The sequence below is a fragment of the Strigops habroptila genome, chromosome 12 (genome assembly GCF_004027225.2).
Source record: "Strigops habroptila isolate Jane chromosome 12, bStrHab1.2.pri, whole genome shotgun sequence".
Taxonomy (NCBI): Eukaryota; Metazoa; Chordata; class Aves; order Psittaciformes; family Psittacidae; genus Strigops; species Strigops habroptila.
In genome coordinates, this window is record NC_044288.2 from 8808025 (window position 1) to 8822038 (window position 14014).

General features: G+C 49.4%; 1 protein-coding gene across 4 annotated transcripts; it reads left to right on the top strand.

The window, feature by feature from the left end:
* Positions 1-885: 885 nt before the first annotated feature.
* Positions 886-6449, top strand: IRF1 (interferon regulatory factor 1). Of its 4 annotated transcripts, none has more exons than XM_030503925.1 (10): positions 886-980; positions 2018-2109; positions 2965-3064; positions 3257-3433; positions 3964-4013; positions 4139-4274; positions 4462-4587; positions 5068-5126; positions 5660-5795; positions 6262-6449. In XM_030503925.1, the coding sequence occupies exons 2-10, from the start codon at positions 2023-2025 to the stop codon at positions 6360-6362; spliced, it is 972 nt and encodes a 323-aa protein (XP_030359785.1). In that variant the 5' UTR covers positions 886-980; positions 2018-2022; the 3' UTR covers positions 6363-6449. The 4 variants fall into 4 exon arrangements, with proteins under 4 accessions (XP_030359785.1, XP_030359787.1, XP_030359784.1 ...); XM_030503927.1 differs by having other exon boundaries at positions 5083-5126; XM_030503924.1 differs by lacking the exon at positions 886-980 and adding an exon at positions 1836-1944.
* The last annotated feature ends 7565 nt before the right edge of the window (positions 6450-14014 follow it).

The window sequence follows — 14014 nt, forward strand, 5'->3', positions numbered from 1 at the left end:
GGTTTCAGGCCTCCTTTTTCATTACTCCTGCTGTCAATAGCAAAAGCATGTCCTGTGGAGCTGGTGTGAACCCAGAGTCCTGCAGCAGCGTGCAGGGAACTGGGCTGCTCAGGTCCTCGGCACTCCACAGCAAGCTGACCAGGAGACAGCTGGACCAGCTCCCACACAGCAACAGCCTCATCCAGATCTGGCATTTCATTAACTTCCTATCCTAATCTATGAAGGTTGCTGTGGGCTGGTGGCAAGTCTGCATGTCTATGTATTGGGATTTCTGTGCTGTGTCCAGCTGCCGGAGATGCACATGAAGAGCAGCTGCACACAGGGAGCATGGGCTGGATCTGTTGGGGGAATGGGGACTGGATTCCTTGAGAGATTGCAGCTGGATCCCTTATTGGGGGTGGGGAGTGGATATGTCAGGGGGATAGGGGCTGGATCCCAGGGATGGGGGTTGGATCCTTCAGTAGGGACCAGGACTGTACCCGTCCTTGGGACAGGGGCTGGATCCCTCCATGGGATGGGGTCTGGGTCCCTTGGTGGGGACCCGGGTCAGATCCCTCTGTGGGGATGGGGACTGGATCCCTCCATGGGACAGGGGCTGTGTGTCTCGGGGTGCACGGGGGCCGGAATCCATCGGGACCTCGATCCCCGTCGGGCCGCGGCTGTTGGGGGGGGGCGCTCCCCCCGCGCCGCTGGTGCTACAACGGCGTGATTTCCCCGAAGTGATGCCGGGCGGCGGCAGCCAATGGGAGGCGCGGCCGCCTCCTGAGGCGGCTCTGATTGGCCGGTACTCAGCCGAGCCCGGGGCGGCGGGGAATCCCGGGCGCCGCCGCGTTATACCCGAGGGCGCGCCCCGCGGGCGGCAGAGGCGGGTCGGGCGGCGGGGAGGAGAGATCGGGTCGGCTCGGCTCGGCTCGGCTCGGCTCGGCGCAGCTCACCTCACGGACAGGCTTGCAGGTCTCGACACCGCACGGCACAACGAGGTGGGTCGCGGTACGCCCCGTCCCGTCGCTCGCCCCTCCCTTTGCACGGCACCTGGGCTCCAGGCGAAGTCCGTCGGAGCGGCCCCGCGGGCACGGCTCGGCTCGAAGGGTCAGCGCCAGGCTCTGCCATGCGGAAGCTGTTTAGGGGCACCGGGCATCCCTCCGGCGGGCAGCGGCCCCTTGCATAGCCCCAAGGGACGCGGAGGGTTGGACAGGGCGGGATGTCCCCCGCGCCTCCGGGGCCGGGCATGTCCGGGCGCGGCTGCGGCTCTGCGGGCTCAGCCGGAGGCTCCGCTCTACTGTTGAGCGGGTGCCAGCGCCAGGGCCGGGTCGTGCGGCCCGAGCCGCGCTCCCTGCGGGGCAGCTCCGGTGGCCTCCACCCGCCCCGGGGCCGGCGCTCTGCCGACCCGTGTCCCGCCGGGGCAAGCTGGAAGTGTGTTGTTTTGTGTTGTTTGGGAAGTTTTGCTCCGTGTGTCTTGAACAAACACCGCAAACAGGAAATTATTTCTGCAGAGGGGGGGAGGGCCCTGCCGCCCGCCCTGGCTGCACGGCGGGAGCGCCGGGCGCGGTTCTCGGGGGGCTGCGGGCGTTACTACCGGGGAATCCCCCGCAGCAGGGTCCCCCCCGCCTCCCCCGAGGCGTAACTTAACTAATAACAAGCTTTTAAAACGACGACCGTGCAGTTAGTGCCTGTCGGGGGACACGTAAGGGGGTCCCACCCCGGTCCCCGCACCCGCTGCCGGTGGGCTTCCTTCCGGGGCCGGGGCTCCCTCACCCGGGCTCCCCTCTTGCAGCACTCACCGCTCCAGGCAATCGCTGTTCCCGGCATGTCCCGGGTTGGGGACATTGGGCGCTCGACGGCGGGGGCAGTGCCCGGCAAGGGGGTGGTGGGTACCGGGTGCCGAGGAGGAGCCGAGACTCGAGAAGCAGCTTTGGTTCCATTGATGGCGGTGGTGGACAAAGGGTACGGGAGGGGTGACACTGCAGAATGGCCCAAACGGCGGGGAGACTTTGCTGACCTGTTACTTCTTCCTTAGACAAGATGCCGGTGTCAAGAATGCGCATGAGGCCCTGGTTGGAAATGCAGATTAATTCCAATAAAATACCAGGACTGATATGGATTAACAAGGTGAGGGCAGTTTATTACTATTATCAGTATTACTTCTGTGTCATTAACCATCCTTGTTTCTAGATGATGCTAAACAGGAGTCAAGATCATAAACGAAGGAAAAACATGGAGAAAATTTGCATTATGTTTAAAAAACAAGTACCTTTGTTTGCAGAAAATGTAGCTCTGGTTGGTACACAGGTTGGTAGTTCCATTTTTCCTGGGAAAATTCCTAGGAGGGAAATGATAAATTACAATAGAAGCAAGCCGAACATGATGGAGAACCAAGAAAACTCCAAGATCTCTTGTAACACTCCCTGCCCCAGTTCAGGAGCTACTCTTAGACTCCCAGGTCTGAAGGAAATGCTGTATTTTTTGGTCCAAAGCCACATCCCTGTACCTGTAGCATAGGGCTCATGGAGCCAGGTCTCATTCTCTGACGTCTCCATCTCCATCCCAAGGTGATATTTAAGCTAGGGCATGTTTTCCTTAGGATTCCTGCAGGATCTTATGGATAACTTTAAAAAGGGATTTTCTACCAAAGTGTACCTAGAAAATATACTGTAGCTTATGACATACTAATAGATTAGATGCAATTTAAATGAATGTAGGATGTATTTAAATGATTCTGGGATAAATTTAACAGTATTGCTTACTTCTACTGTACCATACATGGGGTTTTCCCCAGTTTCAGATGTCATTAAAAGCCTTAAATGCCTTGAATAAAATAGATTGGACAGTGGATGTTTAATTAAGATACAGAGCAGAGGGTTTATAAAATTTCTGAGCTGCTAATGAGAATTCTTTGATTAAATCCATTGCTCCAAACTGGCACTTTACAGTTTTTAATTCACATCTCTATTGGTTTCACTTCAGGATAAGATGATGTTTCAAATCCCATGGAAACATGCAGCTAAGCATGGCTGGGACATGGAGAAGGATGCCTGCCTCTTCCGGAGCTGGGCCATTCATACAGGTGTGTGCTGGCTTTACATGTCCCTCAGTCACATCCGTATCTCAAGGCACTTTTTGTCTTGACTTACATCTCAGGTAGTTATAATTTATAACTACTACTGTGTACGTTAGAAAGTAGAAAAGTAATTTGGTTTTGTGGTGGGAAGAACTAGCACTGAAAAGTCTGAACACTCCCTCCATCTCTTATTTATAGGAAGATATAAAGTAGGTGAGAAAGATCCTGATCCAAAAACCTGGAAGGCAAATTTCCGCTGCGCTATGAATTCACTGCCTGACATTGAAGAAGTGAAGGATAAAAGCATCAACAAAGGCTCCAGTGCTGTCAGGGTCTACAGGATGCTGCCGCCCTTGACAAAGGATCAGAAGAAAGGTAACTCCTCAGCAATCCAGCTGGGGTTACACCACATCTGCTACCGCACTTAAACATCACTTAAATGTCCTACTCCACATAGGCAGGGTCATGACAGACCTGTTGGTACCACTAGTGTTTGACACTGATTGTTGCCAGTGGTAACAGTTCATAGAATCCCAGGTTGGAAGGGACCTCAAGGATCATCTGGTCCAACCTTTCTTGGCAAAGCATGACCTAGACTAGATGTCCCAGCACCCTGCTCAGCCAGATCTTAAGTGTCCAATGTTGGGGATTCCACCACTTCCCTGGGGAGGTTATTCCGATGGCTGATTATTCCGTGAAAAGTTTTCCTCCTGTATCCAGTTTGTACGTACGGTTCATTTTATCCCAGATTCTTTGAACATGTCTAAAGGCATCATCAGGAGGTGACTGGGACTCGCTGCTGACAGCAGCAGCAGAGCTTGCTGAGCAAGGCTCAAAGCTGCAAGAGCTCACACTCACCTAAAATATCAGCCCTTTCTCACGTTCATCTTGTTTTTATTTAACAGAAAGGAAGTCAAAGTCTTCAAGAGAAGCCAGAAACAGGAGCAAGAGAAAGGTATGTGTCTGTGGAGGCTGCTGAAAAAGCTAGAGGTTTTGGTGGTTTTCATGCCTTTTTTTTGTTCATATGGGAACTTGCACATTCTTAGGCAAGTTTTTCATGCTTTACCCTTATTTTTGTAGTCCTGTGAAGATACGAGGACGGACGAGTCAGCAGAAAGTCTAACCAACACTCCTCTGGCAGATGACCACAGTGGCTACATCGTCCATGACTACATGGGGCAGGAAGCAGAGGTTGAGAGCACATCCATCACCTTAGGTGAGACTCGGTTTTTAGCTCTCTGAGCAGAGTGGAAAGTGCCGTTTGTGCATAACCCATAATCTCTGCACCAGAAGTCAAAGATAAGTCTTGGGGCTGGGCCTGGCTGTGCCATCAGACAGGCAGGGAGGAAATAGAGGTGGTCATGTCTCTCCTGAGTGCCAATTCCTCCTGGTGCATCCCACAGACCTCTCCCCGTGTGAGGTGAGCGGCTCCCTGACCGACTGGAGGTCATCGATGGAGATCACCATGGCTGACAGCACCAATGACATCTACCAGCTCCAGGTGTCTCCCCTGGCTTCATCCTCAGAAGGTGGGTATTTCTTTTTTCATACCCCTGTCTTTCACTGGTCTACTGGAGGCAGGCTGGAAGCAAGGCAGCGGGATAAAGCAGTGGGCATCAGGAGAAACAAGAGTTGGGTGCTGTAGTGACAGTAGAGGTAACCATGCTTCCCAATGGAGAAAACCATACGAGAGATGGATGTACCAGAGTGGTTCTTCACTTGGGGTGCAAATCAGTTTCCTCCTGTCTACCAAGTGGGTTCTGCTTTGGTGAGTCTTGGGTTGTTGAAGAGCATTTGAGATGAAGGGCTGTGGGGATGGAGGTGCTGATGGGCCACTGCACCTCAAACCCAGGAGAGCCTCTCCTCAATGTCATCCCTGGGGGGAAGTAAAAGGTAGTAGTGGTGTGTGACAAGAGAATATGAAGTGGGTTGTGTGGGGAAGAAGCGGAAGTGCAAGGGATAACATGCAAAAAGTTGACATCTATGTCTGTTTTCTTCTCTTTTTTTATGTACTTACAAAACAGTCACAGACGAAGATGAAGAGGAAATGAACTCGGATATTTTTAAGGTAAAACCAGCCTGTCTGGTCAGAATAAAATTGGCCAAAGTTGTTGTTTGCACCAAGAGAGGAAGGGAAGGAGCTGGACATGTAATCCAAGACTCTTATTTAATGAGGAAGCCTGAAAAATATAAAAAGAAGGCTACTTTGTAAACATGGAGAGGACACATCCATGGAAGTATTTACACTGATGTGAAAGTCAGAGGAAGCTGCTAAGCTCTGCTAGAAGTAGATGTTGCTGTATTAGAGTCTGCATAAGTTCACTAGACTTTATTTTGCTCTTCCCTCCACCTCTGGCACACATGGAGCTTAATCTGTGTTTCCAGACGTGTCACATTCATCCCACTGATAACACGGGGAGTTCATCACTGGTTTGCATTAGCTTTTTTTTTTTTAACTGGGAGTAAACCAAGTTTTATATAACAGCACGAGGAGATATAATGTGATCTCTTTTGTTGACCTATCTCCTACTTAAGGGAAAGAAACAGAACATCGCACCCATGGAAAGAAGTGGGGTTTACCATCTCCTTACTCCCTTACAGCTGCTCGAACCAGCCCAAGACTGGCACACCACCAGTGTTGGGGGGAAAGGCTTCCTCACCAACGAGCCGGGCACACAGACCATGTGCAACACTTACAGCTACAAGGAGCAGGACGGGGAGGTCGACACAACTTCAGGTACAGACTCCTCAGTCATCGCCAACGGGCAAGGCCATGGGCTGATGCAGGGTTTTCATGCAGGACTAATTGGGCGGGAGCAATGCAGATGGAGGAATCCACACATCCCTGTGTTGTGAGATTTCCAAGTAGCCTGTTGGAAGGCTGTAAGGAATTTGCTGGTAAAGAGGAAAAGAAAAACTACCTCTAGTAAGAGTATTCTACAGCTTTGTCTTAGGGTTATACATGTGTAACTTATGTCAGCTTTCAGGAACTCCTTGCAATGTAACTGAAGAATTTCCACTTAGCTGAAATAGGACAGTTCAGTAGAGAGTGTTTGGAGTATTGTGGCAAAATATTAGTCTAAGCTATTTACTCACATTAGAGCACCCTTTCAATTTTAGATATATTTATGTATACACACACATACACTATTTTGCTCTTGCTGCATGCAATTCATTACTCACGCGTGTTTGGTTTCGTCTAGGAGAGCTGGAGTTCAGGTTCTTTGACCCGAAAAACAGCCTCGAGTTCCCCTGGCTGGAGACAGTGAGACCTCCCATGCAAGTCATTCCCTGTGGCTTGTAAACCCCTGGCTTCCTCTGACCACAAACTGCTCTTGGGTAGAAACTTTGACAATCCTGAAGAGAATGGAAGAAATTGTTTGTTACTGACTGAAGAAAGTAGCTTTTCTATTCCGTTTGACTTTTAGGCCTGAAAAAGTTAGCAAGAAAAACTCCATTATCGATTAGAAAGGAGAAAGGAATCCCATCACTAGCAGGACTCCTGGCTCCAGAGATGCTCATCTGCAGTGCACATCTTGTCATCGCTTTGGAGGTGAAGCTTCTGCTGATGGATGTGACCTGGTGGGGTACTGCTGAGTGTGCTGGAGATCAGGGGAGGAGACGCTGTCCTCCCTTTGCAAGATGTGATGAGCACTTTACCCACGGAGTGTTTAGGAGACACGCTGCAAATGAGTCTCTGACCTGTTAGTTTTGGTTGCTGCTTACCTGTCCAACACTGGTGACATTGAGCTTAATGACTGTCGTACACTTAGTCAGGAAAATTGCACTAATTGGCCCTCTCTTCTTTGATTTACTCCATCCCATAGTTCATCTTTTGGATCTTTCAACTGCGTAAATAGTTTAGACCAATAAAATGTGAAAATCCAGTTTAGGCTTTGCTTCCACATAGTGCACTTACCCAAGTCCGCTCATAGGATGTTATCTGCTCGTAGGCATGCCATATGTACTTCCACATAATAGTCAAAGAGCTGATGCATGACAACTTTTGCACTGATAGGGGCAGAACTCTTTATTTGTTCCATGCCTTTCTGGGATCCCTTCTAGCGGCAGCACCTGCAGCCCCTGCGCCAGCACGAGCAGGGGAGCGCGGATGGGAGAGGTTCTAGTGTATGTGTTATACCTAGGAATCGAATCACTAAGTTGTAATGGTCTATTTTCTTGTACATTTTATTTTTGTATATAAAGTGCTGTATATTTGTTTTAATAAAGATGTTTTATATACGGTATGTTTACTTTTTCTCATGGGATTGCTCCAAGAATGAATTCCAGATTCCTTAGAAATACCCGAACAGCCGTGCTGTTGACAGAGGCAGTCGGAGGGGGTTTTTCATGAGTCATGAAAGCACATGGAATTTGCTAGTTTGTTCCCATTTTCCACGCCCCCTCATCCCAGTGCAGCTGATGGGTGGAATCCTGCTTGTCCCAGGTCCTGAGCACATGTGGGGTAGTTGATTTTTATCTGCCAGCATCTGCACATCAGAGCAGGGTCACAGGCTTTGCTATTAAGCAAACCTACACACCAAGACCCTGCTATGGATGTCCCCATCAGTGACGCCATCAACTTCTATGATAAGATCAGCAGTGAACACCTTAACTAAAGAACTCACATTTGCCTAAAAGAAAGCACGTGCACAATACAAGGCAAGGGGAAAGCAACTGGTTTTCCCCTGCATATTTTACTCATTTGCCATACTTCCAGGCTGGAAAGGCTCAACATGGTATTTCATCATCTGGGGTGAGAGACAAGAGCCTGGTGTAGCTGAGGCAGAATATCTCCAGCTGCAGCCATCAGCATCTGACATTGCCTGGAAAACCCCTGTGATGAACAAAGCTGTGCTCTGCTGGCCTCTGGGGAGTAACTTTCACTGAGCAAGAGCAACAGTGGACTGAGGAGAACATCAGGCTGCAGGAGAGGAAAATCGAACCCAAAGGGCTGGAACAAGCACAGGATCTGGTATGACTCAACCTGCAGGCACACAGGGACAGATGTGGGGTTTACCCAGGGAAGAAGGGGAAAAAATACATGTCATGGGAAGTAGGTGGTGGTGGGTCTCAAATCCAGCACGGGGAAAAGATTTGGATCCAGCACTGCAAGGTGGATGGGCAGTGTGGGAAGGGAGATGCTGGGCAGGGTTGCTGCAGCACCAGTTAGTCATTAACTGGTCTTGTCTGAGACAACCCAAAGCAGGCAGCACCAGGCAGAGAGCAGCTTCCTACAGCCTCATCCCAGCTCTGCAGGGCAGCAGCCTGGAGGGTGTTGACATGGCTGTCCCCCCACCGCAGTGTCTGGCCCCAAGGTCCACCTCCTGGGGAGGGATTCATCCACCTGGGAACCCCCTGGGTGCCAGGGTTGCTGCCTTGGATCCCCCCCAGCTCAAACCCTGCACCACTACCCAACACAGGTCTAGGGCAGAAATGTGCACAGGCACAGAAGTGACCCGGGAGGTCAGACCTGTGCCCCAGCCAGCTGCAGCCACAGCCAGAGAGAGCACATGGGGCTGCTGGACCTGGAGCCACCTCTGTGCCCCCAGGAAGGGACATCATCTGGGTGGCATCCATGTAACCACAGGAAGTCGGTTTTGTCTAGAAGCCACTGCAAGTTTGTTACACACAGGGGGAGGTGTGGGAGAGAGAAGGGAAACTTTTTATGATGCAAACAGTGCTAAAAATAAGGTAGAGATTAATTTGCCCATTCATGCATTGAAAGGAGCAAGTTTTTCAGTTATGCTCAGATGCAGAAATCCCAGCAGTTCAGTTTTCACAGGTAAAAGGTTTGACCAAGATTTGAGAACAGAAAAAAGCAGCAGCCAGTGCCTCACGCTGAGCCTACAGACATGCTGCAAGGGGGGTTTTACCAGGACAGAGGAGATGCTTTCCTTCATGCCAAGGTACCTGCGCGACCAACAGCACTTCACATATTTTGCCAGTGATGGGGTGGAATTTATCCATCCCGTTGCTTCACTGGCTGAATAACTGCCAAATTCAAAGTATTTTGCTGTTGGTTTTGTTGTTTTGAACTCTTTGGGAGGGGAAAAAAAAAAGCGGAGTCATGTTCTCTAGCTCAGGAGGGGTAGGACATGCTCAGACTTGGAGGCTGCAGCACCATCGATGCCTGGCTGGCTCCTCCATCACCTCTGGGTGATTTGTAGAACCACATTTCTTCACCCAGTGCACACTAAGGAGACCTTTAGGCTTGTACCCAGAGGAGCATCATGAGGGCTTCAGGATGACCTCCTGCATAGGCTACGTCATGAAAACAGTTTAAAACCCTTGACACTGGATTCTTCTGAACTTGCCTGTCCTAATCAAGCTCTTCATAAACTCAGCAAACCTCAGCTGGCTTTCCTGTTTTCACCTTTACTGTGCACACAGCTACATTCAGCTGGGAAGCAATCACATACCAAGAGAGCAGGTCACTGGAGAGAGCTCAGCCTTGCCAAACCCAGACAAAGCAATAAAAGGAAAACTTTTATGGGCAGGGCTTGAAGGGCAAGCGGCTCTTTCATGTGCTATGATCCTTGCATGAGCGTGAGAAAGATCTATAGGCAATGCACCAGTTGTAAAAATAAAGAGAGCTCACCTTTCTGTGCTGGAAAACCAAGAGGAGTCCTTGTATAATCAGTGGTCATTTGGGAAATGAATGGAGCTAATTTTGCAGGCTCCAAAGGCTGCTTGACCAGAGGCTCTCCACCGCTTACACCACACTTAAACCATCACTGGTTGCAGCTTACTTGCAAACCTTGAAAGCGTTTAAAAACATCCAAAATCCTCCTCTTTTTTTTTTTTTTTAGAGCTTTAGGATACCGACAGGACAAAACCTCCTGAAAATAACACAACCATCTCAGAAATAGTCCCACAATCTGGGAAAGCCCTTCAGCGACTCAGGCACTGATTTGGCTGCTGCAGCATCCTGCATCAAAGCCAGGTTGGACAGGGCTTGGAGCAACCTGGTCTAGTGGAAGGTGTCCCTGTCCATGGCAGGGGATTGGAAATGGGTGAGATTTAAGGTCACTTCCAATCCAAACCAGTCTCTGATTCTGTGATGGCAGAAGTCCTTGATTCATGCCAATCGCATTTTCAGTGCTGCACAGAGGCAAGGATATCACTCATCTGTTAACTGCAGCTTTTCCTAGTGAAACTCTTGACCTATAAGTAAAGAGTTATTAGAGTTGTTGCTTTTCTCCTGATATTTGTCCAAATGGATTGTTAAAATGCCCTTCCATAATTAGAAGGGAACACAACTTCCTACACTGTGGTCCACTTAGCACATTGCTCATCATTTAATCACTCATTAGGAGCAACCTGTGAGAACTTCCTAAAGGAGCCTTTTGCTCCTGGTTGCCCGGAGCAATGGCACCTTGCATGAGCTTTGCTCGCCAGCAGCAGAGCCTGCAATTATGGTTTCACCTTTATTTGCTGTGGTGATTGAATCCTGATAACGGGACACATTTCCAGGCAGTCACATGGTTTACGGTATCACACCTATAAAGGAGAGCAGGCTTCAGACCAAAGGTATGAATTTATAACTGCAGAAAGTAGTGGAACATTTGTTTGTGGTGCAAAGGCAAACTGTTGCTTAGATAGCAACTGAGTGTCTCAGGCTGCAAACATTATTTCTCTGCTGTTGTGCTGGATCATTCCTCCTTTCCAGTTCCCCAAGGGTCCATTTTCCCCCCCATGTTTGTACGCACGACACAAGGAAGACAAAGTTCTGCAGGGCAGAAACCTCTCCCTTGGGAATGCCAAGGGAAAAAATATTGTGTGTAGAAAAGTCAGGTTTAGAGTTTAGATGGGGGGAAAAAAGCTTCCCTAGAAAGAGACAAAGGGAGGAAACTCACATTTTAATGTACAAACTGTTTCTAAGTTGTGTTTTCCCCTAGACAGAGTGCTTCAGACCACTCTGCACCCTCTTCCACTGCAGTGCTGCACTCCAGAGCTCCTTTTCCTCCCACATTTTTCCATCCCCTTCACTATTTCTCTCCTGTTAAACTCACCCCGTCCCTCCCCATCCTTCTCATGTGCAAAAGAAACAAGGCAATGATAAAAGCACGTTTGAGCAGGCAGCACAGCACGTGTAGCTCAAGCTGCTTGTGCACTATGTCATTCCCCTCTAACCTTTGGTCTTCCCTGTTCTCCTAATGTCAGGATGCAAATCAACCAGTGCAGTTCCCTGCCACATCGGGCTGTGTGTGGCCACCCTGCTCCAACACAGCTCCACCGGAGAGGGAAGCGGCTGGGAAGGGATGGGGAAATCTCCCCATGGCTCTCTCCAAATAAGAGGGTGGCACACACTGCCAGTGAGCTGAAAGCTCAAAGGCCACATGAACTCAAGCCAGCAGAAGCCATAAATCACCTAAAGCTTAGAAGACCTGCTCATCCTGCTGGCAGACATTGGTCACCAGCTGGAAGTCAACAGAGGTGTCAAACCAGTGTTAAGGACTTGGGGCTGCCAGGGATGAACTATCATATGCTAATTCCACTAGCTGCTTTGCTGACCAAGGGGAAGAGTGGTGCTAAATCACAGGCAGCACAACAGGAGTGACAAGGAGCATGGGGTACCCCGGAGGGTCTGTAGCCATGGGTGTAGAAGGCAGTGAGGAGGGCAGATCTCATCTCAGTCACCAAAAACCAGTGGGGAAGAGAAGGTTGAGTTGGTGGCACATCCAGTTGCTGGCAGCTCTTTGCTGGAAAGCAGCACCAGAACTGGGCCAGAACAGCAGCAGTGGTTATTGCTCACACAACATGAGCATCCCAAATGATGACGTGACTGCCTGCACGGAGGATGCTTAGCTATTGCAGATGAACTCATCATCTATTTTGGGATAGGAAATTTCACACTTCAAATAAGCGCCTGCCTGTTGAGCATTGCTCGCCCTGCACGGTGCGACATGCTACGCTGCAGGCACGTGGCCACAGCACCAAAGCACAGAGATGCTGGGGCAAGCAGAGATGTTGCAGCAGCTTCTGGGGATCTTCCAGGGGAAGTCAACCTCACCAGCTCTGCACAACTGCTTGAGCAGAAGTGGCTGCCACTGGCAAAGGGAAGGACTTGCATGGGGCAGTGGTTAAAAATACAAAAGCAAGGGAGTGGTTAAGGGGCAGGTTTCACTGGAAAGAGGATGGGGTAATGGTCTGAGGAGCTCTGGGGAACCAGAAAGTAGTGGAGGTTTTGTTCCTTTCAAAGCATTTGGTGGTTCAGCAGTAATAGCGTGGGGAATGAAGGACAAAAAACAGCATAAGGATGCTGGCTCTAATTCAGAATGAACCCAGCACAAGCATTACACATATTAGCTCTTTGCAAGCAGGGCTATTAAATAACAAGACCCAGACTAACCACAGGCATCAACACTGAACATGCCCATTTCTGGTACCTGTGTTACAAGAATATGTTTGCTGAGTTTGTTCTGTCATGAACTAAAAGCAATAAGCATTTCACCAACAGTCTTTAGGCAGAAGAAATTAATTGTGGAGCCAAGTCCAGACAGGCAGGACTTTGTTTTCACCAGCATCATTGCTGAAGAAAGCTGACGGAGCAGAGAGCAGAGTGTGGACTATGCTGGCCTGATCCCAGCCTTGTGGCTAGTTTATAGGATATTATTAAAGAAGATCTGGAGGCAGATGGCATAGATAACGTGGGGCATCATTTAAAAGCAGCAAGTGAACCATGTTAGCACATATACATTACACACAAATAATGACTCAGTGTTATATCCAGCAGCTGCCAGTCCCGCCCAGAGCAACCCTTTGCCATTGCCTTTGGAGGAGCTTCACAGGGGTTTCTCCTGCTCCACAATGCAGCACTCCATGCTTCCGGAAGCCCACAAGAGACTTTCCCAGGGGCGTACGAGGGTGACCAAGTGATCCACGCCACCATTTTCTCTGTCCCATAGCTCCACACACTCCATAGTGAGGTCCCAGCTCACCCAGTGCAGGCTGGGTCCACAGCAAAGCTGTGATTCATCTGCCTAATGTTCATGGAACAGCTGTATCATTTCAGGCTGTGTGCCAAAAATCCCAGCACAAGCTGCATCATATCAAGAGATCTCATGTAGTTTGTATCTACTAACACACAACATCCATCAAGCTCACACCAACAATCAGCAGCTGCATCTGAGCCACACCAAAAGGATCCTAGATGTTGCCTACAGAATATTATTGGAACCACAAGGGTTGCAAAAGCTCTACAACAACCAGCTGCTTCCCAGCTGCTGTACTGAATGCTACCCAGGTAGACAAAGGGAATGGTTCAAATGAGCACAGCTTGCTGATGCTACATGCACATTCCATGCACGGGTAATCAGCCTCTCTCATTGACTGGCTTTTTCTCCAGGAGCCAGGGAGAGGAAAACTATCATTAAGAAGAGGAAGAGGACTTAAAAAACCCACAGGAATTACAAGTTATGTTCTTGGACCTATTTTTAATTTATGTCTTGTGACTGACCATATCTCATATTGGGGTGTGTTTAATTCAGGCACTATTACTAAACTGCCCTTTCTTAGCTGATTTAATGTTATCTTCCCTTACAGTTAAAGGCAACAGAAGATTTTTCCCCATTGATTTAAAGAGGCTTGGACCAACCTAGGTAATACGCTTACTCAGCTGTACCAGAGCTGACTGATTTTTGGGCCTTAATTCCCAGATCCTGTTTGCTGTTGAGTTCATCCCAACACTCCAGAACCTCTGCTCTGAGATGGGCAGCAGCACATGAAAGCCATGAGCGTTGTGCTGGCAGCAAAGCCAAGGCAAAGCTTGAATGCAATTCCTACCTTCAGGAAAATTCCCCTCCCTCAAGCCAGCAATTTCTCATGGAGAAGTGTGAAGAGCTCTGCTGGAAGCACTGGCTGAGCCCCCTCATCCCCACCCCTGACGAACAGCTCAGCAAGGGAATGACCCTAGCTAAGCAGTGGGTCTAACTCCTTCAAGTCAAGAGCACA